At 37.7% G+C, this 26337-nt stretch overlaps 1 protein-coding gene across 2 annotated transcripts in view; it reads right to left on the bottom strand.

Moving 5' to 3' along the window:
- Window positions 1-1342: 1342 nt before the first annotated feature.
- The window catches only part of CNOT10 (CCR4-NOT transcription complex subunit 10), a 31942-nt gene continuing 6947 nt past the window's right edge, over window positions 1343-26337 (bottom strand). Inside the window, exons 4-19 of one of the 2 annotated variants that reach the window (XM_035549866.2) lie at window positions 26023-26173; window positions 25219-25364; window positions 24252-24338; window positions 23456-23539; window positions 22362-22479; window positions 20413-20562; window positions 19336-19538; window positions 17409-17530; window positions 16626-16802; window positions 14029-14109; window positions 8163-8276; window positions 6169-6299; window positions 5411-5446; window positions 5188-5315; window positions 3223-3298; window positions 1343-1640 (exon numbers count right to left, since the gene is read on the bottom strand). In XM_035549866.2, the coding sequence (XP_035405759.1) occupies window positions 1486-1640; window positions 3223-3298; window positions 5188-5315; window positions 5411-5446; window positions 6169-6299; window positions 8163-8276; window positions 14029-14109; window positions 16626-16802; window positions 17409-17530; window positions 19336-19538; window positions 20413-20562; window positions 22362-22479; window positions 23456-23539; window positions 24252-24338; window positions 25219-25364; window positions 26023-26173 (1959 nt within the window). In that variant the 3' untranslated portion in view covers window positions 1343-1485. The remainder of the gene's footprint in view (window positions 1641-3222; window positions 3299-5187; window positions 5316-5410; window positions 5447-6168; window positions 6300-8162; window positions 8277-14028; window positions 14110-16625; window positions 16803-17408; window positions 17531-19335; window positions 19539-20412; window positions 20563-22361; window positions 22480-23455; window positions 23540-24251; window positions 24339-25218; window positions 25365-26022; window positions 26174-26337) is intronic. The other variant, XM_035549867.2, reaches the window with a different exon arrangement.

Below are 26337 nucleotides of genomic sequence, written 5' to 3'. Positions count from 1 at the left end.
CCTCCCTAGGGCAGAGGCACCGTTTCTGGGTTTCTGAAGAGCAGGGGATGAATGGTTCTGCTCACATGCAAATGCAGCTGCGATAAGCGGCGCGGGGCTTGGGGCAGGCCAACTCCATCATCCTTCCCGAGCTGCAGGGCAGCGCTGCATGCCGCGGGGTGGAGCTGGGCGCTGCATTAGCATTTTTTGCATGTGAATGCCCTGCATTCCTCGGGGGGCTGGGAAGGGCAGAGAAGAATCTGCTCTATTCAAGACCTGAGACCACACAGCGAGCATCTTGAACCTTTTTGTGTTTAATCAGTCACTCTGACTTGAACGATGGATCAGCTTTTGGGCTCCCGCCTTTTTAGGAAGGTGCTCCTGAGATGTTTTGTTTCTTAAAAAAGACTTTAAAGAATTTAAAAAAAATTTTATACCCCTACATGAGGACAGTAAGGGTGCCACCACTTACATCAACTGATGGAAAAGTTGCTGAAATTGCTGTTGCATCAGTACTCTGAAAGCCTTAAAATGATGTTAGGGAAGGCTGTCATCTAGCAGAAGAGACCTGTTAACAGGGTTGCTTCAGTATTCCCGCTGAAGGGACAGCCACTGCTATACTCATTCTGCAACTAGTACATTTTTCAATAAACTTGCTGTCATGCTTGCAGCTGTGGCTTGTTTTGTTGTGGCAAAGCCTTTGCACAACTCACAGTACTGAGAGCGGGAGTTTCAGGCTCTGCTCCCCCCGTAGCCACTGGTTTCTGTGACCTTCTGGAGGGGCAGTGTTAAGGGCCCTCTGAAGGGCCTGAGGACAAAGTACAATGGCAGAAGAGCCACAGCACAGGGAGATAAGGTGTTATCCATCAATGATCACCTCAGAATAGCTGAAACACCACAAAATAGCCAGGAACAGGGGAGGGAGAGAGTGGCTACATTCCACACTGGGCCCTGATTATCTTACCCCTGGATTAAGGCTCAAGGTAGGACAGCGTATCTGGTTGCTGGTGTTCACAGTATATAAGCAAAGTTCACACTGCTGGCTATTGTACACCTGCTTCATCTGAGCAAAAGGCAGAAAACTTTTTCTTAAATACAGTCCTCCAACCCCAACGTTAAACAAACAAAAAGAGACCCACCACCCACAAACCCAATCCTTTTTCTTACAGACAGGCACTCTTCAACTGTACCTGCACCATCGCACCTTCCACTAGGACAAAGGCACATGGACTAGCTAAAGCAACACTGTTCTGCAGCACACACACCCCCCCCCCCTCCTGCTAAGTCAACTCCCATTCATGTTTGAAACAGATACCAACATCTCTTCCTCTATTACATAAGCTTTGCAAACAAAAAGACATGACTAGAGGCATTTAGGTGTTTTATTAAAAATTTACAGAAATGAACACACTCCAGCAACCTCGGGTATGCAGGTGTCCTAGGTTAAAAAAATATACAAAATCCCAAGCCCTCATAGAAAGGGCAGCAGCAAGCTCAATCAAACCCTCACTTCCTTTGAACAGTGGTGAAAGCTGGCATCTGAATGGGCTGGATTGAATGGACTGGCTGAAAAACAGGCTTCTTCCGCATGTCAGAGAGTGTTTTCACAGAAGGGAGAAGCTGGTTTCTCTTGATGATCTGCAATGCCAGCTGAGTGTTACCTGCAATTCAAAAATAAAAAAGTTGGAAGAGCTTTGTATGACTTTTCAGCTCCTTTGTGTCAACAGTGATGCCTGAGCCCTGGCATCATTTCCTGTCAGCCCTGTGGCCAGACCACATACACAAGCAAGCTTCCTATTCAGTGAAGGACACAGCCATTAAAAGCACTAACAGAAGCAAATCTGGAATCCTAGTACTCGATTCTACCTCTGTTTAGCTGAAGACATCAAGCTTTAACCTTGGAACTGGAAGGTGCCAGAGCCCCTTCTGAACTTCTGAAGGTACCTCTTCTCACTCCTACAGCTAGAGCAGAGATTCTCTCACACAAAATGCCCTCACAATGTCACACTAAGGAACTGGAATGCAAGTGTCAAGAATTTATATTTAAAATCTGTTTTTAAAAGGAAAAAAAAAGTGTGATTTTTCAACTGTATGTATGGCCCATCAACTAAATATCTATGTACTCGGAGCTCTATAATTGTGGGAGGAAACCTGTTAAGTTCTGAAAAGAACATTTTTCCTCTTCCTAAATATTTTGCTTTCACTAATGTTTTAGTTTCAGAAGAGAAGTGCCTTTTTGTTGCCATTCTTAGAACAAAACATAGCTTTAGCCCCTCTGGTACTCTCTTCTGTTTTGTGCTTCTTTGTTGCAAAAAGAAACGTTTCCAAAATTCCAATTTAGAAACATTTTCATAAGGAAAACTTTTTTTCAGAATAAATAAGCTCATGTCCTCTGCTTCCCTGTCATGCAAGACACCTAAAGGGAAACAAGTACAGTGATTCAATCTGCTCACACTGCAGAATCCAAGTACAAGCTTTCCCATTATGCATGTTGTTTTTTTTTTTTTTTTTTTTAAGTTCACTGCATTTTCATGAAAAGGATGGATTTTGGAAGAGTTACCAATAGTACAAGCTTTGTTTCATAGAGTACTTGCTGCACAGCCTTTGACATAGCTTCTTTGGGAACTTAGACTTGAGTTTTCTTTTACTGTAAAACCTTTGAAGCCCTCTTACTATAGTATAAACCTCATCACAGGTTTTACTGGGCCTATTCAAGACTGCTGATTTCTGGACAAAGTATAGGAGATTTTGGCTCAGAAGATGCATTTGTAGAATGTCAGGTGTTTACTGCAGTCCTGCTCTTATACATGTGTGTTTTACAGGTTTAACAGCAGGAATTGCTAGCCAACTAAGATAAACTGCCTTCTATCAAAACACAACCATTATGAAGTTATAAAACCCGCATTCACAAGTAATTGCTCCATGGAAATGAGGGTACAGATACATAGATCCATAGCAGTGTAAAATGGAGATAGGGCCTAAAGGATATCACTCAAAATGCTGGCACAACTCTAAAGATTAGAAATGATGACAACTGTTCTTCCCCATACATCCCAAATCTAGATTGACAGAACACTTCACAACTTTACAAATGTGTTCTAATGCTTTCCCTGTGTTAACTGAGAACTTCAGGGAAAGATCTAAGATATTATAAATACCAAATGTTACACTCAACATTACATACTAATTTTATGTATTATATTAGGGCTTTTAACATTGGGGGAAAAAAAAAGTAATATTTACCATTCTGTAATTCAAGATATACAGCCAGCAGAATAGCCTCTGGAGGGATCTCTTTGGGGTGGATCAATGAAGCAGCCTTATTGAAAAAGAAGGTGGGAGGGAAGAAAGAGTGCTTTAGAGAAATATCCAGCTCAAAAAATGCCTCTTGACAAGACCATTAACATCATCTTACCTGACAAAAGCAAATAACAATCCATAAAGTAAGATTTTTCAAACTAATACACACCATTAGACTCATGCATGCAAGGAGAGGTTGAAAGATTGTCTGCCTTGCAAGATTGTTTCACACTAATTAGCAGCACCATCTGCTGTATGCTTATGTCAATACGAGTCTGTCATTCTTGGGCCAATTTACTGCGATTTCCTGCTGAGATGACGGATGAAGGTAACCTCCATTGCTCCGAAGTTCAGAATACAAAGTTAACAAGGATCATCATAAGCAAATATACAAGTGTTTTCACCTATGAAGTCAACGATGCTGTCTTCTATATTAGCTTCAGATCTAACTCCCTATTCCTGACCTCCTACACACTAGGTACATGCCCTTGATTTCGTTTGGCTTGCAGGTAAGTCCCTGTGCTCCAGCTGAGATGTGCCCAGAGCCACGAGCCTTCAGAATAACAGAGCCCCGCAGAACTGCCTCCAGCAGTCCCCAGACAAGTCCCTGCTTTCTGTCTCACCAGCTTCTATGCCGGGAGTCATGCCAAGTATCAGACTGCTGCTCCTTCCCTTTGGTTCAAACAGAAGGTCTCTCCAGAATCTCACTGGGAGAGGGAGGAGAATGTAAGAAGATGAAGGAGAGCTACCAGGCCTTTCAAAGGAAAATGTTATTTCTCTCCTTATCCTTTGCCTTCCCTCTTCCCAGGTCACAGGATATCATCATCATGTTGGTGTGTAAGGACCAAACCAACAGTTCTGCAGGGTAAAGCCCAGCCTTGAACAACAAGAAAAATGACAAATAATAAAGAATTTGTCCCCACCTCTGAAACTTACTATTTTCAGTTATTTATCAAATGTGGACACTTGATAATCCTAGTATGAGGATGACTCCTATGATGACAGTAAGGCTGAATCCTGAAAGTTTATCTTTTCTGTAAGGGCCCAATCCAGAGGGCAGGAAAAACACATATTTGTCTCTATACATTTGTAGAAGTAAATTGTGTTTGAGATCAACCCATTTCCTGAGAAAGGATGTATCTGCACAAAATGTGAAAAGCTAACAGGACTGATTTCTGATCAAAAAGAGGTGCAAGATCATTTGCTACAGGGCTACCTGGTAGTGGTACCTGGTATCTGCATCCTTCTACAAGGAGCAGATGGTGGAGATGCTCCCCAAGGAGAAACCACTTATTTAACAAGCTAAATAAAATACAGGCTGATCCAGCCATCCACTAAACCTGCTCAAGAGAAAGTGGTCTACATACTGTTTCACATCCAACAGGTCAAATTCAGCACCCAGTAGTAACCTGGGTCTATTCTACTGAAAGAAGGGGAGTGAGCAGCCCCCAACAGACCTGATCTCACCAGATCTGGCAGGCAAGAACCATACCTCCAGCAGATTGTAGTTGTTCTCTCAGCCCTGAAGTTCACAGCTTAGATGGTGAGTTAACTAATTAAAGACAAGGAAATTCAAGGCCCTCAAGAACCTTCTCTAGAATATAACGATTACTACTGGACTGTTAAAAAATTTAGAAAAATGGCTTCATAGTCATATTCCACTGTTTTGACACAATCTAAAAGAAATGCTTTCAAAAACAGTACTGAACTATTTACAAGTAATAACTTTGGAATTCCTTTACGTTACTAATACAGGTTGGTTCATTAAGACAGAACAGAGCTGCCATCTCAGCAGAGTCAACAAATAAATGTTGAGCTATGAAATCACCAGGATTTGCTGTGATCTAAATGGCACTTTGAAGGACGTACATTTGTCCCTAGAGCTCTCTTAAGATTTGTTTTTCATACCTGATGGAGACACTTTCGAGCTTTGTCATATTCACTCCTCAAGCAGTAAGCACTTCCGAGGTTAAACAACATCATTGTTCGTGCAGATGTGACTGAACTGGGATAACACTGTGGGGTCTGCTTGCCAGCTGCAATTGAAGAAAATATTTATTTTTTTAAGACCTTTATTCGGAGCTGCCAAATAAGTTCCTGTACTTGGCTGAATATGCTGGCTGGTACTTACAAGATTCCATTGCCTCATTCTCTCCTTTGTCAGACCCTACAAAGTAAAAACAGACACAAAAATATCATTTTCTGTGAGCTTTTTTTAAAGCTCATTACAAAAATTATAGTTACAGGTCAACAGATACAGATCTGCTTCTTCCTTCATGGTCTGACACAGCAGAGGGAAAACACATCAGTTTGCTCTACAGTTTAAGCTACATGAGGCTTCCCATAGTTATGTTTTGTTTCCCTAAGAACTTTTAGATTGGCAAATAGGAACAATGAAGTGTAAACCGCAGTCATCTGACTGAAATCAGAGCTGCTGTAGTCTTAATTATGCAGGTGGGCTCTTGAAGTATTTTTGTTACAGACTACACACTCCCAACTGGAAGCACTGCAAGATACAGATTACATTCTCCCTACTCCTATCTCTCACACAAGCCCTGGCTTAGAGACTAAAAAGCCTGAGGAGAAACTATGAAGCACAAGTTAACCACAACTGCATATTTAACAAAAGGAGTTTTAAAACATTATGCTTAATACTACAATATACAGTTCTATTTATATTACAGAATTAGACATGCTAAAGGAAGGACGGGCATGCAAAAGACAAAACAAAGTCAAAGCAGGAACTAAAGCCTGGAGGAACAAACCAACCCCAAACAATCTAGCATCTTAAAACAAGCGGTGTTAATCATCATTGTATTTATACACAAAGTTATAGGAAGAAAGCAGCTGAAAACATGACCAGTTCTAATCAAGTGTGGATTCATTAACCTTGATCCTGTTCATTTGAAGAAATCCCAAGGGAAACATCAGTGACGTTCTCAGGGTTCAAGTGAGTGATGGCATCAGATATTCTGTCTAGAGAGATGAGAGCTTCTGCTGCGTACAAATGCCCGAGAAACCTACAACGGAAAAGGGTCAGGTACAAATGTCAGCATAACCACCCCCAAAATTCACTGTTCTTATACAAGACAAAATTACTTCAGTTTTTAACTTAAACACATGACGACTACTACTTAATGCACATGCATGAAGTAAGCTTGCTTGTGTAATACCCCATTCTGACATCTGCTTTTTACACCCTAGTGTTCCAAAAAATTCTGTACATGAGTAACACCAACTAATTCATGCACAGGAACAGCCATTCTAGACAGACAGTACTTCAGTATGGCTTCATCTCAAAGAATTAAAAAAGAAATGCTTACAAAAACACCCTCACAATATTGATACACCTCAAATTTGAGGTGTAAGTGACTTCACATTCAATAAAGAGTTAAACTAATTCTGTAAAATATCTGCATTAGAGGTTTTTAAGAAGACCAACTAAGCAGACCTATCCACAGGGCACAAACACCTTTCCAAGTGCAAGTCTTCATAAAAGTGCTAAACAATTCTGATGTTTTGACATTTATCATTCACCTCAGCTAATCAGCGGCTTTTCTTTTCAAATTTGGAAGAGAAAGAATCCTGTTAGTTGAGAACACCATTTGCTGATGCTTAATCTGCAACAGAAGTTGAGTATGTAGCTGCATACAGTAGATTTCAATTTAACTGTACAGTTGGTTGTACTGAATTATTAAAAAACAAGTAGAATTTCATCCAAAGTAACTTCTGTAATTTAGAACTGTTAAAACAAGCAAAACTCCCTACATGTAACTAACTTACTTTGCTTAAGAAAACAGGAATAACTCAGTATTCCCAGTCTGCACAAAAGCCTAGCTTCCTGAGACCAAGATACATGGCTCTACATCTTTGCAAACAACTGTCACCTTGAATTTCTTGCATCACATAACAGTAACACTGCCTTTAGAAAACTACGCGTTACCTTGCAAAGCCTGTAAAATCTTGCTTTTACAAAGACTGCGCAAAAAGATGAGCTTCTACTGTAGTTTGAAGCATGGGAGCCAAAGAAATTAATTGACACGGACAATTTTAGAGAATGCTGCCAGTATACATAAGCACAAGTTAGCTTGCTCTCTGTTAGTATGTTACCAGTTTTGCCAAATTTCATTACTACCATAAAAGCCTCTTGTATATTTTATTCAATTCCTGTCTGAATTGAATAAACTGGATAAACTGAATACACAGGAACTGAATGCACAAACAAGACCAGAAGGATGGGGCCAGAGCTTCCTTTTTTCGAATTTGCAGAGGTGTATCAGAATTGGTGAGCAGAAACAGAAAGAGGTTTGTGTATCTTTCCAAAAAGATAACAGCCCAGTTAGAACTGAAAAACAGAAATTGAAGAACGGAACTTCTATAAGTAACAGCAAGAGGTGAAGTGACAATCCTGCACATCCAAGGCCTGGTGCCCTGCTGTCTGAGCAAACCTACTACCCCTCTGAGGCTGTAGCTTCGTAAGTGAGTTTTCAGCTGCATGCTGGCTCAAGCAGTTGTCCGCACCTAGCTGCTTACTCCTGCCCCCTGTGCTGTGCCAACACAAGTAGGTGCTGCCCCACAGTGAACCAGGACAGAGACCTGACAGTCCTGCCACTGAACGGGAACTGCAGCTGAAGATTAACAAATAGCAACAAGAGCAGCAATAGATTCTGAATTACACGGAATTCATACACAAACAAGGGGACTCACGTTCCTGCGTGTCAATGAACATTTAGTCAGAGCTTCAACAAGAACAGGAGCACGCGAAGCAATTCTTTGCATCAGATACAGAATGGGCAAGCAGCTACAGACATTGGAAGCTTCAACTCAGAACTCTCCAGCAAAAAGCAGGGCTGAGAAAGAAGAAATGGTCACGTCAGACTTACTTAAGAGACCCTGACAGCTTTGGTTGCTGAAGGAGTTTATCTGCGTGATTCAATGCCATAAGGTTATCACCCAAAGCCAGAGCCACGTAAGCACTACAGGCAAGTATTGAGCACCTGGAGGGAAAAAAGGCAGAAAAAAAAGGAGGGAACCAATATGTTAAACAGAAAATTCTGTGATTTCAAATGCAGCCGTAAAATTTCTCCTTTATCTGGATTTGCTGGACATTTGTTAAAGACATATAACATTTCTTACACAGAGTATAAAAAGAACAGAAGCAGGAATAACAGCACAGTCTATAATCTTTAAAATGATTCTGGTCTTACTAAGAATAACTTTTGTTTTCCTACTACATTTCAGATTTGATTTATACAGGATAAAAGCAATAAAGAAACTTCATATACAATACAAATAGCTTAATATCTTTAACTACTCATACACAAATGTTTAACTACATATAAATTTTAACAGCCATACAGAAACACCACATTCAGCTCTTACTTGAAGTTATTTTACATTCAAGGAAAAATATTTGGAATTATTAACTTATACCTCAAAAAAACAAAAGACAACAACAAAAAAACTTGCTGGCTTCTGGAGCGTGCTGTAACAGCAAACATGCAAAAGATTACATTAGCTTTAACATAGTTAGTCACTAGATGGAATAGTTTTCTACTAACATAAAATGCAAAGACCTCCACTTTTCACCAACTGTCCAGAAACTCAAAATGAAAGACATTTAAGTGTTGAGGAAATAAATCGTAACTCTTCAATAATATCTTCACATCAAACTACAAAGTAAAGGAGCTGGTCTTTCTTTAACTGGGGCCTCAATTGCATTCCCTGAATGAGGAGATGCATATGCTGTGTTCTACCCGTACAAACCAAAGATCACCACTGCGATCACCACAGTATGATTTTGAAATTTGACAATTAATAACCAATGGACCTCACCACACGTCATTTTTCTCATGGACTTTCCTGCCCTCTTTTTATTCTTTAAACTCTGGGTTTTCATTTGCGTTTCTCTGCCCTCCCCCTCTTCCGGCAACAAAGGGTAACAGATTTCTGTAACTCTCAATCCTATAAATCACCTTGAACTACAGCTGCGTTGTTGCAGTCAATTAAGTTTTAACATATTTCACTCTTGTATTTTACAACATTTGTACACAAGGAGACAAAACTGTAGGAAATTTTGTTGTTTCCAGTTCTGTGTCACATTGAGAGTTGCAATCCTCTGCCAAGAGCCTGATTCGCTATGTGGCATTTTGTTGCCGTCACAGACTTTCATGTGTTTCCAAAAGCCCAAAAATCTGACAGTTCTTGTAACGAAATCTGAACTACTCCCATTTTCCATCTTCAAACAAGAATCCCACGTCAGGATGCCATCATTAAGCCAAGCTTTACAGTTGGTAGTAACTCCCCTCCGTGTCCCTGCCCCCCTCCCTCCCCAAGCGCGGCACATGGGGCTATTTTCCACTTGGCAAGGCACCGCTGAGCGCAGGCCGCCTTGTCCTCCCTCAGGGCACAAACCTGTGCCCGCTTTGCCCTGCTGTGAGCATGGACTCTGTTCTCCTCCGGGGAGGAAGAGTGGATCCTCTTAGCGAGGTCTCACGTTGGGAGAGAAGCAAGAAGAGCCTTCGACTCTCCTGCCAGGAGGTGGGCTATTACCGCGCCAACCTTCTGGCAACTGTCAAGCCCACTTTGAGTCCAGCAGTAAGTCATGTAATTCATGGCAGGGCCTGGGGTGCCTTTATTCCTGGTTCCCAGGAGGCATGCTCTTTAATTATGCACAAGCAGGATAAGAAACTTCTCCAGTGTTTCTCCCTACCCCCCACTTCCTCTTTACCATGCCCAGATGTCACATCAAATCTGAGCACATACAAAAGCTTCCAAGAAAGAGGGGAAAGCTTCCCCAGCTCAAGTCCGCAACCTAAAATATTTCTGAAAGGTTGTGACTGTGGGGAGGGGGAGGGAAATGGGAAAAAAAATCCCTGAAATAATGGCCTGCTTCTAACCAGCTTCTTTTCTTCTTGACCTCAAGGAAGCGCAACTTTTCAACAAGCAGAGATGCTAAATACCTTTACGCACAAGTCAAGGCCTGCAGAGTTGGTTGCTCCTACCCTTTAAGTCAATACAAGCCTTCTATTCACCACAGCATTTTAAAACTATTTTTGCTTTTGAAAGCATAAATTCCAACAAAAGGCATGCTCCAATCACACAGCAGATAGATCCGACAAAATGGAAACCTATTTCTCTGCTCGAAGGATTCATTGCCAGCTAAGCCCTTTAAGGCCTTGTGCTGAAGAATCTCTTCAAGTCTTCTGAAGAAAACATTCACATTTTCTTACGTGCAATACTACTGCGCACTTGGATTCATTGTTGAACCAGCCAAACCAAACACTCAAGAGATCTGACAGCTAATCAGAGCAGAAGAATTGCACCACAAGGGAAAAGACAAACTACTTTTTCACCCCGGTCACGATTCTGACAAAACTCCGCAGGTCGTCTTTAAGCACTGGAGACTTCCAGCGTTACTGAGCCCCTCCATTCCCTAAATAAAACTGCCTTTGCACTAGGAAAAAGAAAAATGTTTTTTTAAACTGCCAGATTATGTCAAACAACCTCCTGGGAGGTTCAGGGAACGAGATTTGTCAGCCCACACTGACTGAGTTTGTACAACCTAACCTACATATTCAGTGTAGCCTATTCCACAGGAAAAAAGGCTAACCAGAGCAAATCCACTCCTCCAAAACCTACCATGAAGGCATAAAAATGACACCTCCAAATCATTTGGAGAACATCGCTAACCTGAAAAGTCTGTTCAACTAATTTGCACACAAGTGCCAAACAATACACCCAACACTTAAGCTTTGCTTAGAGGCTATTTTTAATTTTGAAGAGTCATTTAGGGGCAAAGTCAGTCATTTTAAACTCGTATTAGGATGTGCAACTGTACAAAATCCTGTAAAAAAATCCCAAACATTTAAGTCCTCCATGTCGGTACCAGAAGCAGTGGAGATTTCTCAATTGAGTGATCGTCAGCAAGGGGAAAAACTATTCCTCAGAACAATCCTTGCCATTTCAGTATTTCTCTTAATTTTTCCTGACTGGACAAGGATTTTAACTTTCCCACTTAGCTGCTCAGTGAGCAAGCCAACAGTAATACATTAACATTTGAGTCTATCACATTTTCATAGCTATCTGCAGAAACCTAGGACCAGTTTTAGCAGAGTCACACTCTAAGGATGTCTAGTCTCACGGATTTAACCAGCAGTCAAATAAGTATTACAAAAAAAAAAAAAAAAAGATCAATGCTTTTCTTTTCTTTACATGACGTTCTTTACCAGAAGCAGTATAGTTCTTGCTAAACTGGTAGGTTTTTCCTGACAGGCTGTCAGGTTTCATCAGTAGATAACAGCTGATTGTGAAAGAAAAGGCTATGCATTTAAAAAAACCACGATATGACACCGTGTAATCTTGACATGTGGCAACCACATTTTCAAGTCTGGAGAGGAAAAAAAACAAAAACACACCACAACACTGTTTTTAATCCACTGCCTTCTATTTCAAGGAGTATACTCTTGCATCACTGCAGAATAAATAATCAAGGTCTCAGTAACGTCTCCTCACAGACTACTGCTAAATTGCCTTTAAACAAATACAAGTAGATTTGCTATACACAATGCAGCTAAGTAAAGGTTACACTGGTCATTATAAAACACAGGTTACCTGGGGTTAGGCTGGAACAAAGTGTTACTCAAGAGTTTAAGTGGGAAATTACTGTATGCTCTGTCCATAATGGAAACTTAAAACAGATTTCTTTTTTAAGAGGTGGTGTGAGCTTTATAGTAAGAGATTCTCAATGGGCTAGCAGCCACCTGAACAATGTCATTAACATTTCAGCATATGATGATCTTATTGGGGAAATATAAAGAGATTTCAGATAACACAGTACTCATTTGGACAAATAGGAGTTATTGTGTTTGGTAGCCTACGTTCCCCCAAATAAGTAGTTCAAAGATCTTTGGGAATGCAAAAACACTGCAGTAAAGTTTTATTCATCTTCTTCCATGGTAAGGAAGTCAAATGCCAGGACAAAGGCAATTTTTCCTTCTATTCTGCGCAAACTATGGATTTGTTTCAAGTGGAAAAGCTACCTGATGACAGGGATTTTTCTGTTTTGCCATCATTGTGCAATGTCACCTGGGACAGAAGGAATTGTACATAACATGCAATAACAGTTTAAGCTGTGAAAAGAAACTACATGACAAAATGGCTGTTTGCACTACAATGCCAAGAAATTTAAGGCTTAGAACAATGATCAAGTTGCAGCACAAATTATTGTCTATCACAGGGAACAGTGGAAGCATTTACATATTACTAGCCTACTACAAAAGCAAAGCCAAGCGCACTAGCTTAGGCTTATTTTGTCTAATTAGCCCTGTAACCTGTTGTCAGGCTCACATTTGTCTTAGATCTATTTTTAGTTCTATCTACAGTATTGCAGCAATCAAAGAAAAAAAAATAGCTGTGAAGAGTCCAGAGAAGACTAGGTTATCTGAACTGAAAATTATACAATATTATAGATTATAAAATCTAGATTATAAAATAACACCTGGCCAAATAATGTTGAATAAATTCTAGGAAGATAAAAACTCCAAACTGCAGATACTTGTGCAAATATTTAGTGCAAGATTCCTTGCTCAAGTATCTCTTCCAAAATGCAAAGTCAAAACTGAGACAAAGAATCCATGAGATCTGACAAGCCAAGAATCATCTTACAGTAATTCATTATCGCTCATGGAAAAAACTTTATTTAGAACCAAAACATCTAAAAAAGTATAAAAGCAACCTGAAAGCTGCCATCACTTGCTATTCAGTAACTGGGATGGTATTAAAGTATTTCTAGAACATTTATTACTTTAAAAGCCAAGTAACATATGAAAAAGTGATAATAGTAAGTTAATTAAAAATAAAAAAGTTTTAGTCTAAGCCATAGTCGGGAGAAGGAAGAAAGAATAAACTGATGGGAAGGGTGGATTATTAAAGATTTCATCCCTAGTCCAGATGAGAACTGTGTAGGGGAGAAGAAAAAAAAAACAACCAAACAGCAACACTCCACCCCTACATCCTCTCTCTTCTCCCCACACACGGCAAAATCAAACTTAAACCCTACTCTAGAAATGGCCTTAGAAATCCTGCCTTATCTATTACATTAAAGGAAATAAAGTCACCAACAGGATTATTTCAATAGATTTTTGTTCTTTCTTCAATTAAATGCATGGTTTTGTTTAATATCTAACTTCCACAAAAAAAGTCAGCTTTTGATTCAGCTTCTTTGTGAGCACCACTCTGACTTGAAAGCAGTATAGCTGCTTTTACCACTTTGATTTTTTGTTCCATTCAGCAAGAATTTAACATTGATGAACATAATATTGTGGGCTGACTTCACAAACCAGCCTTACCAAGTCTTTAAAAGGTAAAGGTACTATACTGTAATTTCCCCCTCTTCTGCTAGTCAGAAGAGCCATTGTCAGATTTTTAGCTTTGTCATTTATAGACCTTGATTTTTTGGTTTTACCAAATATTTAATGGCAAGCCTATAATAGCGGGATCAAACAGACTTATCTATAATCAGATTTGAAATTCTGCAGGGTTTCTGCTTGTTCTGACTCAAAGCCTTGAGGAAAGGAAGAACACGCACGTAAAAAAAAAAAAGACATCCTTACATCAACAACTACAATGCAATACTGCAAGTGCCACACCATTAAAAAAAAAACAAAAAAGCTAGCAATGACTCCAGAATCATAGCACAGTTCAAGAGGGGGCTCATTTAGTTGTGAATATTTTTTGTTATTTACTTGCCTTAAATTTTCTAATTCCTGTTTCTTCAAAGGTGAAGAAGGTGGAGCTGCAATGAATTTATCCCCTTCATGACTTTTATTGCTAGAATAAAAACAGTATATTAATTAGAAGGAGTGACTGTAAATAATTTTTAAAATCTCAGCATAATAAGCATTGATATTTATTCACTCCATTTAAAAGGACTGCAAGAATTCTATCGCCTAAAAAACAGGGAAATGAAGCTATGCAAAAATTGAGGCAAATGCTCTTATACTAACCATTCTATCTGATAAGGAAAAACAGGAGCATTTACTGGGAAAGACTTGACTGACACACCAAACAACACATGCCACTTTTCACGGCCTTGAGCTATTTTTGAAGTTCCATGTAGTACGAGAACTTTAAACTCCAAAGATGCAGAACTTACTGCATTTGTAATCTTCTCCTTCAACCAGTAAGAAAAGCAGTAAACTAGCTGCTGTCCTAGACACCTTAGTAATTACATACATATTCTATAAAGAAAAAACTCACAAAGTACTACAGCTTCCATTAAATTTCTAGCTACCCTTTATTTTTATTACTTCAAAATACACACCTTAAAAAAAAATACACCACTTTCTTAAAATTAGGCTTGGGGTTTGTTTGGGGAGCAAATATTCCCTCTATTTTTAAACATAGGCAATTTCACTCCCCAGTAAACTGATAGACAACCTCCTTCCAGAATGAAAAACAGGAAGAGAAGGTTAACAGTGGCACCTTGGCAGAGAGATGGTTTACAAACAGATCAAACAATCTGAATTGAAAATGAGTTCTGTCCATTTAACAACTACAGAGCTTTTTCCACTGAAGTACAGTTTCGTGTCTGTTTGTTACAAACAGGTAAGATAATTCCAAACTAGACCTTCAAACAACAGCACTGAAGGGAACCTATACTTGACACTGTTGTAGTGAAGGTACTTCATGGGACGTCTTTGCCAAAAGTAGATCTAAAAAATACTTGTAACCACTGAAAGTATTCAGAGTTGTCTTGTGAATAAGAGAGGAATCTGCCCAAGAGTCAGCCTGTTCAATTAGTGGGATTTGCTTCAAAATCATCCTGTTCAATTAGTGTGATTTTCTTCAAATGCCTTATATCTTTTACTGCTCTCTCACAGAGGGTCCCTTGTCAGAAGGAACAAATCCTTTTAGAGCCTTTCAGAACGTGATACACAAATTCAAGAAGAGCCTGAATATTTTGAAATTAGCAATGACCACAGAGATATGAGGGATTCTTTTTTTATTTTTTAAGCTGAAGAAGCATCTCCTTTCGAAAGCAGAAGGTAGTAAGGGATTTTCCTGTACAGGGCATGCTTTTCTTTCCTTACTCCTACAAGGAGGAAGCAAAGCAAAACCAAACAAAAAGTAGGTCTTGGCTGTGTTTGGGCCACCATTTTGTTTTCATTGCTGCCCCTCACTGGCCCCTGTGAGCTTAAGTCAGAGGAGCTTCATTTCAATGGGCTGCATAAAGCTTGACAGGTAAGTTAGCTCACTATGTTCACCACCATTGGTGAGCAAAAAAATATTAACAAAGAAAAAACACACACACAAAACCAGCCCAGACTTTTATAAATCATTTGATCTCTTGGCAGGAAAGCTGGTCATTGGGAGGAAAGGTAACAGAGAAGAGCCTTCAAATATTGTTGAAGCAGCAGCAGCCACTGACTCCCATTTCTAGTCTGTCATCAAGCAAGCTCAGAATACACAGGGATGCACCTTGTGCACACACAATACAACATTCGTGCAGTAAATCCTGCCATCTGACAAAGATCTTTTAAAAGTTTAGCTGTACTCCGGACTGACAAAAAAAAATCACGTTTTTTAATTATTCTCAGTTCAAGCTCTAATATAAAGCCTCAAAGCTTTTTCCAGATTAGAAGTTTAACTTCTCATAAGGGTCATTCATGGAAGTGCAGGATATGGACAAAGATACATTGTGAACTTCCTTCTGAAGAGTATCTGTAGCTCAGGGTTAGTGAAAAAGTTAAACACTTCCTCACTATTTAACATTTGACATACATTGTCTGTAAGTTACTTTTTCTGAAGCTTTAAAGAAAGAGTTTAACTTTCTTTTTTTTTTGGTAAAATGCAATTTATTATGAAGGAAAATAGTGTAGAGGTGTTGCTTATCTTCTATATCTTGTTTCCTATTTCTACTCTAAAACAAAACCAAAGCATACTAGGGCTGATGAATGCCAAACCGGATCACAGGGAAATGTTTACAACTGAGTTGCTAGATGTTTATATATTAAATCATATGACATACATGCAGCACACAAACAAAAATCAGCATAATGTGAAACTTCACTTACGATTAGAAAAGTACCAGTAGGTACTGCAGGGGTGTGTGGGAAAACAAAACAGAAAAAAAAAGATGGCCAGTGGAAAAAAAAAAGAATCTCACTGTCTCATTTATTAAAGTGGTTTCATGGCAGGAATCAATTCAGCATTTAATTCTTAAATTAGCTACCAGTAATTAAAATAACAAGCAACTTAACTGAGCAGGCACACAGCCTACAGTTGTTTTGGACAAAAGGTAAGTTTTATACGTAATTCAAAGTGTATTTCAAAATTCTGATTACCTGCATGCTTCACTGCTTTCACTGTTTTCTGCATTTCCACCTAGCTGATTACTAGTTTTAGATCCATTTTCTTGCTTTGACTCCTGCTGGTCTTCTGGAAGTAACAGCAAGGCATTTCTTAGACAAATCGCTGCAAATTCCATACTGGCTACAGGTATTGCTGAAGACTGCCCATCACTTAAAGAGACACAGAAGATAGCTGGTGAGTACCAATCCTACTAAATTTAAAAGGAAAAGCAGAGCTCCAGAAAGACCTGGATGCAGAGCAAATTTTATTTATGAAGATATATACACCCTGATACTCTTATATATGGAAAGTATACCATGACATCCAAATAAAGTACGCAGGTTCAACTATATGGCAATTACAAGAAGTTCTCTTGTTTTGCTTGAATTCACTTCTTGAAGTCTTATGACAGAGGAACTACATTCCACCTGTAATTTTCTAGAGTGGATTACCAAAAATATATATTTTAAAGTGAGAAAACGATGACCGATTTAGCTAACTAGAAATGCAAGTTTCAGATAAATCGATTTTAAGCATTAATGACTCTTAGTTACAACGAATACACAATTAAGCCCTCTGCTGGCCATAACAGAGGAGACGTCCAAATGATGTTTAAGTAGGACTCAAGCATTTTGAATACCTCTCTCTTTTCATTACACAAGTAATTCCAAAATGAACACACAATTATTCCATGACAGTTTAAGAGTCCTGATGAACAAATACATATTCCTTAACAAAGCTATGATAAAATAACGACCCATGGAAAACATACTTACTTATAAACAACATTCTGTATTGACTGGGATGCCAGGACTATCTTACGGTGGTAGCCTTGACCTACTATAGATTGCACAATTCCCTTTTTGCTTGGAAGACCTTTAGTCTCTTGTTCTGAAGTCTAAAAAAGAAGGGGAAAAGAGAAAGAAAAGGAGGACTAAAATATCATGGCTGTTGAATGAGAGCTTTGCAAAATACATGAAGACTGGCAGAATTCAAACCCAGCTACAATGCAAGAATAGTTTCTTTTTCCCCCCATATGGGTACAGTTTTAAATTTAAGTACCATGAAGGATCAGATACTTTCTATTGCCCTTGTGTTGCAGAGGGATTTAACTGCACACAGTGTTTTCACAGATTAGTTCTGACAGCTTGTCTGATAGCCTACTGACCTAGTTTCTCCTCTGTTTTGAAAGCAGAAGAGAAATGAACTAAGTTGCATTAGACGAATTACTAGGATATCAAAAAAATCATATGATCAGCCAAGTAACATCAGAATTGTCACTATAATTTGCCATCTTCTGTCCCTGCTTACATAGCATTCAAAATGCTCTCAAACTGTTCCATGGGGAGTATAACGCTGAACTACAACATATGTAAAGTTACATTAAATTAACTTGTTAAACAGATTTTGGTGTATGTAGATATTCTAGGGATCAAATGAATTTAACACACTAATTATCAGTCCCAAGAATCATCTCCACACCACACTTATTTTAAAAGAACAAACAGAAAAAAAAACAACTATAAGCCATCTTAACAACTTCACTGGTAAGCAGAATTAGTGAAAAAGAATTACAGTTGTAAGGAAAACTTATACTAGTAAATAGGCATCACTTTTCAGAAAAAGTTATCAGAATCCAAAGAAGAATATTAACGTGTTAATGGCATTTACCATAAAATAATAATTTGAAAAAAAATGTTAAAAAGATGCAGTGAGGGAATCATCTATCTATATCCTATAAACTAAAATACTATATCAAGTGAAAATCAGCTTCAGTGAAATTAGTTTTCTGTAGGATGTTCAGGGCATAAATATGAATCCACAGTTAGACATCAAGGTATATTATTGTAAATTGAGCTACAAGGTCAAATTAAACACACCATTGCTTTTAAGGCCTCACTTGCCATGTCGCAAATCTATCTTATAAGTTAAGAACACTTCCCTTTTGTCTTTAAATATTAACAGCACCCAAAGTTAACTTCTTCCTCATAAGATTACAAATTTGGGAAACATCAAGCTGCTTTTGTTACCCAAATTCACTCTCTCTGGTACTCCATACAATATTACAACTGTAGGAGGAAGAACGTTAAGCTCCAGGTGCTTGACATGATCTACTGTTTTAGTTGGTCTACAGTAAGCGAAGAAGTGACTCCTAACTTTCTTTCCCTGTTCCAAACTGTTAAACGCTATTCTTGTAAACAGGCTCCTAGCTTTCTTTTTTTTTTTTTTTTTTTTGCCACTAAATCTACGCTAATTAAGTCTCCCATACCCAGTTTTCCACTAGAGATGATCAACTCTGTGTTCTTTAGGTATAATTTGTTACCAGTAAGGTAGACACAGAAAACTGCAGAATTGCTATGAAGCAAGCTGTTCTTCCTGCTTTTACTATGCTTTATAAAACTAATACCTGGAACTATAGGGCAACACATACACAACCAATGGCATTTTGGACCCCACACTCTCTAAACTTCAATGTTGCGTCTGTGTAATTGGTGCATAAGTAAATCTACAAAACTGCTGTGAATAGCTTTTTTAAGTTTCAGAAAGAATCATAGAATGGCTAGGGTTGGAAGGGGTCTTAAAGTTTAATTCCTATGTTCACAAAGAAAATATATTTCATAACTACAATCTTATTGCTCTAAGATTGCTATACAATCTTACAATTTCATAACTACAAAATAAGGAATTTGCAAATCCACTTACCCCCTTATTGGCAGCAATGCAGCATTCAGCTATCCTCAGCCAAAGGCGAGGGTTTGAGTGATAAACCTGGACTGCCTCAATCAGGCATTCAAAGGCAGCTAAAGGCCTCCCGATATGCAGGAGCTGAATTCCACAGTTGTAGAGCAACTCATACCGTTTGTTGGTCAGCAGCGTACACATGGGCCTCCCTGAAAATTTTTTACCTGCAGAAAAAGGTATATAATATTGGATGTGCAGCTCAGGAGAGCTGATACCGTGACCTCTTGTAGTGCGGGACAAGAGGGAAAAGTAGGAGGAAACCTGTGGGAAACACCCAAAAAATAAAAACAAAAACACACACACAAAAAAAAACTTAATTACAGAATTCACTAGCCTCCCTCTGTAAAAAATAAATAAATAAATAAATCTTTCCACATCAAAGCTGATACTCAAGACAAATTCATCATATCAATAAAGGTTGAAGACATTAAATGCTAACCACTTAGGTACCTTGTAAATTTTAGGTAATATTATTGAATTCCAGACTTATGAGAACACACGTCTTTGTTATTCTTACAAATTCCAGAAGAAACCCACTTTGCTGTTAACAAATATAAAACATTTTGTCTTCACACTGGTATCTAAGACTGCACTACAAAGGTAGGGGGAAACAGCAGAAATAATAAAATGTGTGATAGGAACTAGATTATAAAGTAAACAAGAAATGAGCAGGCTATCACTTCAACACAGTATCATTTGGAAGAGAAAAGATTGAGTATTACTAATCAAAGCAAGAAAACTTTACAGTATTTATTTTCTATCTACTGTTAGCAGGACCACAAGTAATGTAATCCTTAATGATGTATACCATGCCACAGAAGCTTTGGTTTTGTCAGATCTCCGTGACTGATAGTCAAAGACTAAAAATAAGATAGAAATAATTGCCCCAGCCCCACAGCATGCCAAAGAAAACAAGAAAAATGAACACACTTCAAAAGAGATGGAACAGGAATTTTGGTGGCAATTAATGAAAGCTTTTATTTTCTTCATTTTCCCATCTCTTTTCCACCATCTGTTTTCATCTCTTACAAGTCTTACCTGGATCTGAGCTACCTGTTCCTAGCTGCGCACACGCATTATCATTTTCTTGTAAGGCTTTTTTGAAGTAAAAAATTCCTAAATTGTGCTTTCCCATTGCAAAGTGGATGCAGCCAAGATTGTTCCAGAACATGCACCTTAAGCATTCACCTGAAAGTAGAGCAAAAGACTATTTTCATAAACTGAAAAACATCACTGAACCCACAAAACACTTCCACCACTCATGCATCGGTATTATTATGGTAGCTTATTAAATATGTTCTTCAGCAAGATGTTCAAGGATTATGCAGTTATGTCTCTGTCTCAAGTATTGTAATAACCTGCATTTCTGTGTATCATTCTACTTCTCTGGGAAAGTTCACCCAAACTGACCTACAAGTAAGCAGCCTTCAGATCTTATGCATCATGTTTCAGGACACCCAGGTATAAAGCCAATTTGACAAACTGCAAGTTGAAGTAAGTTTATCTGATTTTTTTCAGTGTTTAGTGTATATAAACACTTCTAGTTTTTTTTTCCCTAACAGATGGCTCTTGTAAAAAGGAAATTCTTTAATGACGTTATCTACCTACATTTTACAAAATAAACAAACATGTTAAGCTAACCTTACAAGCAGGAAATGCGCTCTCCTTCCTAAATAGATCATGTTGACATAACACTGTAAGAAGCTCCTTCTACACAATAAAGGACAGAAAAATAAACTTTTGACTTATCTGCTGGTAACTGAAGCTTTACAGTGTTACGATTGTTTTTAAAAAAAAAAAAGAAAAAAAGAAAAACCCACACCACTACAAATCAAAACAACCAAAACCCAGGTAATTTCCAAACAAACAAATTAACCTGACATTATTTTAACCATAATTTTGGGAGACTTAAGTGAACATTACACTGTTGCTTACACAAAATAGTATTTTTAAATAAATTTATATTTTTAATAAAATGCTGAACTATAGAAAATACTTTAGGCATAAAAATTGCCAAAAAATAAGTTACAGAAAATGCCAAAGTTTCAAAATGTAATGCCAGAATAGGCATTACTGCAAATATTTTGAACGTTTTCTAAATCATGAAACTTATCTGCAAATACAGAACTTTCTTAAAAACTTTAGTCCTGTGATAAACCCAGGGCCAATTCTGCGACTTCTATCGTCTAATTGCAACCTATGCAACAACATTTCGTACATAATTTCTTGTGCTATAAGGGCTTTTAAGAGTACTATCACAAAAACAGCACTGAACCAGCAAGTGGAAGTAAAGATGTTTAGCAGCTTTATTAATAGCTTTACGCTAAGTATTTTTTGAAACCGTCACTCTCTATTAATACAAGACAGCTTTCTCTCTGGATTTTTTTAACAGAGGACATCTAAAAATCTCAAACATATCTAAGTCAGTATACAGTGTGTGTATGCATACAAATAACTCTATATCTAAGAGCATACACATGCCTTCTGTGCATGTATACACAGACATACTTTCTAGATATAAAAGTAACTTGAAATGGCATTCAACAGAAGCCAAACCTTAACACTTCATGAAACATTTGATTTTTCCCCATGACAATCATCATAACTGCTATAATTTCATATTTGGGTACAATCTAAAAGTCTCATTTCTAGATCTAGAATGTTGCCTTTTGTTTTACGTCTTGATTTACAGAACTGAATATAAGCCTTGCAAACATTACATTTACACCTTCAAAAATCCTTAGATACATAATACATGATGCATAGATACATAATCCAGTGACTAAATGAACATTTGATGAAAACCACAACAGCATTAAGTGCAGAAGCACAACAATATAGTTGAAAACATACCTAGGATATAAACCCATGACATTTAGGGTCTACCTCTAAGTAACTATTAATATGCTTAAAATTAATAGCAACAAGTAGTCCTATTTGTACCACACATTTAAGTACTTGCAGAATGAAGTTTTACTTTATTTTACCTGTTTTCATGAAGCCTGGATGTTCAGCAATGTTTGCACTGTTTAAAAGTTTGACTGCTTTACGGTAATTGCCCCTCAAATATTCAAAATTACTCTTAAGAAAGAGAGACGGAGCTGACTGTGAAGGAGAAAACAATAGTTAGTTATCTCATTTTACAATTTCTACTACTAATGTTAAATCACTCCACAATCAGCTTGCCCCTGCTGCCATTTTAAGGAGAGATGGGCTGAGGCCCTACCGATTTCATGAAGTAGCATTTCTTTGTTGAACACTTACCTCTCCTGAACTACAAATCTATATAGATTTTTTGTTGTTACTGCTCTAAAACCAAACGTTATGCTACAGAACTCTGTCATGGCAATGGCCAAGTGCAGAGAATCTCCCTTTTAAGAGTATATTTCTCCAACCTGTCTTCTAGTACACTCCTCCCCATGCTTCCCTCCCTGCAGAGTTCAACAACTTCCTCCTGGGCTGTGATTTTCCTGGTCTGCCACAGACATCATGATCCAGAAAGATTTCTGTCAAACTAGCAGCTGTTGAGACTGGCAACAAAAGGGAAGTGCTCTCCTCCTACTCCCTGCTCCTCAGTTAACGTAGAATATATCTGGGATGTTGGACGTAATTCTGAGTTGAAAACTCCTACGTAAAAAAAGAAACTGCTTTCTAGCAAGAAATAAGCCTCCAAAAAAACTTCAAATACAAAAAACAAGACACTGAGCACCCCAAAAATTAAGTAGTTTAAATCAGTGACTTCAGAAGATTTTATTTCCCGTAGCATTTATAGTAAACTAAAACCTGTTTTGCATTGCTTAAATTATAAACCAAACTTGACCTGTTTATTATATAGTTTCACTTCTTTTCCTATCATTAAAAATAAACTGCAATTTTCTGAGCAACTGAAAACAATGCAAATAAGAAAACCCTACATTAATTACACTTACAGAAACGATTACAAGCGCAACTGACTATATGCACTATTATTTCAGACATCCATCCTCAAGAAGACCTTCCTTTTAAAACAAGTTAGTACATTTCAGCTTTAAAAGAGGGAACAGACCTAGATAACAGAAACAAGAACTTTAAGAATACTTACATTTCCAGCTGTGTTCATAACAGACTTGATCTCCCTTTTGCATGCTTTTAGTGACTTCATCTGGATATAGGCTCTCACCTTATACTGTTAAAAAAATTAAGTTTGTTAATTAAAAACAGTAACTTATACATGTTCGCAAGATGAACCATAGCTAGAGATCTGTTACAAAACATTCTATATACATTTTAAAAATAGGCAGTAAAAAGCTGTTCAAAAAGCCCTTCCAAGGAAGAAATTTTATTCAGAGTACCAACAGGTTTATAGGCTTCATATTTACAAGAAGCAAAAGTGTGTTTTGTTCAATGGTCAACAGCAACTCTATATTCAAATGCCAAGATACTAGCAGTTAAAATGAGACTGATTAAAATAACTGAGCTTTTTAATTCCAGATATTTACCCGCTCAACTGACAATGCCAGTAAACAAAAGATGATAGAGAAGCATTTTGTTTCTTCACATATTTCTCCACAGAACAGTACCATGAAATAAAACCTCAGCTGTTTTAGACTGTTTGCAAACTGATACAAAAATCAGCAGAGCTAATTGCAGTTTAATAAAACTATGATTAAGATACAGGAACTAAAGTCGGGATTTTTGAGGTTAAGTCAGTTTCTCCTGTACATGGATGTACATGTACTCTCCTACAGGAGAGTTAGATAAATCTATTCTTTTGTTTTACAAGATGAAATTCAAGAATGGTATCACAATTCATGCTTAACTAGATTTTATGCAGGTGGTACTCAATTTTAAGAAAGACTGAACTGATACTCTTGTATAAATCACATGTAGACACCTACCTGATGTATCTTAGATTTAGCAACTTCTATTAAAGCTCCACTTTCAGCTTTTTGATTAGAGGAGTCTTTATTTGTATTATTACCTGACTGAGCATCAAACAAAAAAAAAAGTGAAAGTGTTAATATTAATCACTTTTAACATTCAATCTACAGATTCCCTCTTCAGCTATTTTTAATCACTCATGAGGCAAAAAAGTTATTTAATAATAAAAAACACATATCCCACCAAATACTGAAACTTGAGCTTTGTGATCAAAATCACAGAACGACCACACCGGCCTATGAAGCACGTAGTTCCATGTTAACAATAGTGTTATGCTGCTATGGCATTGAGACATTTTAAGAATTCTCCTACCCAGAAGGACAATATGTACGTTCTAGATTCTCTCTTTCATATTATCTCCAATAGAATTATTATGTACTTTGAAATAAAATGTAAGTATGACATCGATGGGAAAAGACAAAAAATGTCCTCTTTTCAATTCTAAGCCACTACTCATTCTATTATTTTTTCCAAAAGACACATACCAAAGATTTCATTTGAAATTTTACCTCATACTTTCAGGAACTACACCAAACAGATGCTTGATTTCACATACTATGACACACAATTTCAATTCCTCTGACATTGATTTTCCTTTCAAACTTGGGGGTCTCACATGGCCATAATCCAAGACACATACGAAAAAGTATAGGTGACACCAAAGACAACCATCTTGCTATTGCAAGTGTCTCTGACTTAAGAGATGCCTCTTAGCTCCTTAACGGTAAGAGAAAAGGGTGGAATGGAAGGAATAGGCAGCTGCTGTACACATTTAACTCCACTACTAAAATGTGTAAGTTGTCTGAAGTTACAGATGTTCTAACAGTTCTAAAATTCTGAACTACTTTAAAAGACTAATTTTGGATTCAGTAAAAACATACCTCTGATAAAGAGGCAGCAGCATTCATGTGATTGTAAGCTTACCTCATTTTTTCCATTCTTGCTGTTATTATTGCCCTGTGAAATCATTTTTTCCAGAACAGCAAGCAGATGCAAGGCTTTCTCAGCTTGGTAAGTTAGCAGGTACAAGTCCACAAGCAAGAAGCACACAGCCTGTGCAAACTTCTCTTCTGTGCAAAGCAAAGAAGTAGAAATGACTTTACAATTACATAAGAAAAAAGAAATGCAGACACCAACATACTGTGGATGCGCACAAACACAAAAAAGGAATTCATTCGAATGACATTAGTATGGAAGCAAAGGCTATAGACAGCTCAACATGTATTTAACATTTATAGACTTTGAGAATTGGTCTAAGTAAATCAGCACCCAAAGATCCAATGTCTAAACAGATGAAGCCATATGCCTACACAGAATCCCATATTACTTAAGAGGATTCCATACATCTCTGCATTTCAGGCTTCACTGAGTAAGTTCCAAATAGGTATCCCAAGAACTGGCAGGAATCCAGAGAAAAACACTATCACTTACTAGATTTATTGAGATCCACACACAACATATACTTCAGACTTGTCACTTCATAAATACCTCTTAAAGTTGTCAAATATCCATTTCAGTTTCACTATTGCCCGCTAAATATCTCTGAAATACCTTCTGAACCCCAAACTCAAATGTTGTCCTTGATGTAAGTAAAGCATATTCTTCATTCCCAGGTTTATCTTTTTTTTTTTTAATTAGGCAGATTTACAAATCAGTTTTCTGATAACTACAGAAAGATCATTTACTCGTTCTTGTTACTGCGTGAAGAAAACTCTTCTGTCTACACACCGAAAGGCTCTATAAACTGGTACAGCTTCTCTCCAACTGATATAGCTTCAGTATACTGACGCAGATGGTACAAAATAACAGCTTGATTGTAATAAAGCATACTATTTTCAACATCATCTAAACCATCCATTTCTTCAACAGCAGAGTGAACCTGTAAAAAAAAAAAATGTTTCATTGAACTTTCCATATTTAAATTTTAAAGTGTCAAATATTTTACAAAAAGAATCCAAAGGTATTAATTCATCTAAAGATAGGTCAGAGTTATAAGCTAATAAACTTCACTGTTGTTCAACATATATGCAGTGAAAGATTTAT

Source organism: Cygnus atratus, chromosome 2 (assembly GCF_013377495.2).
Source record: "Cygnus atratus isolate AKBS03 ecotype Queensland, Australia chromosome 2, CAtr_DNAZoo_HiC_assembly, whole genome shotgun sequence".
Taxonomy (NCBI): Eukaryota; Metazoa; Chordata; class Aves; order Anseriformes; family Anatidae; genus Cygnus; species Cygnus atratus.
Note: the sequence above shows the minus strand (reverse complement) of the source record. Positions and strands in the feature narration are given on the sequence as shown.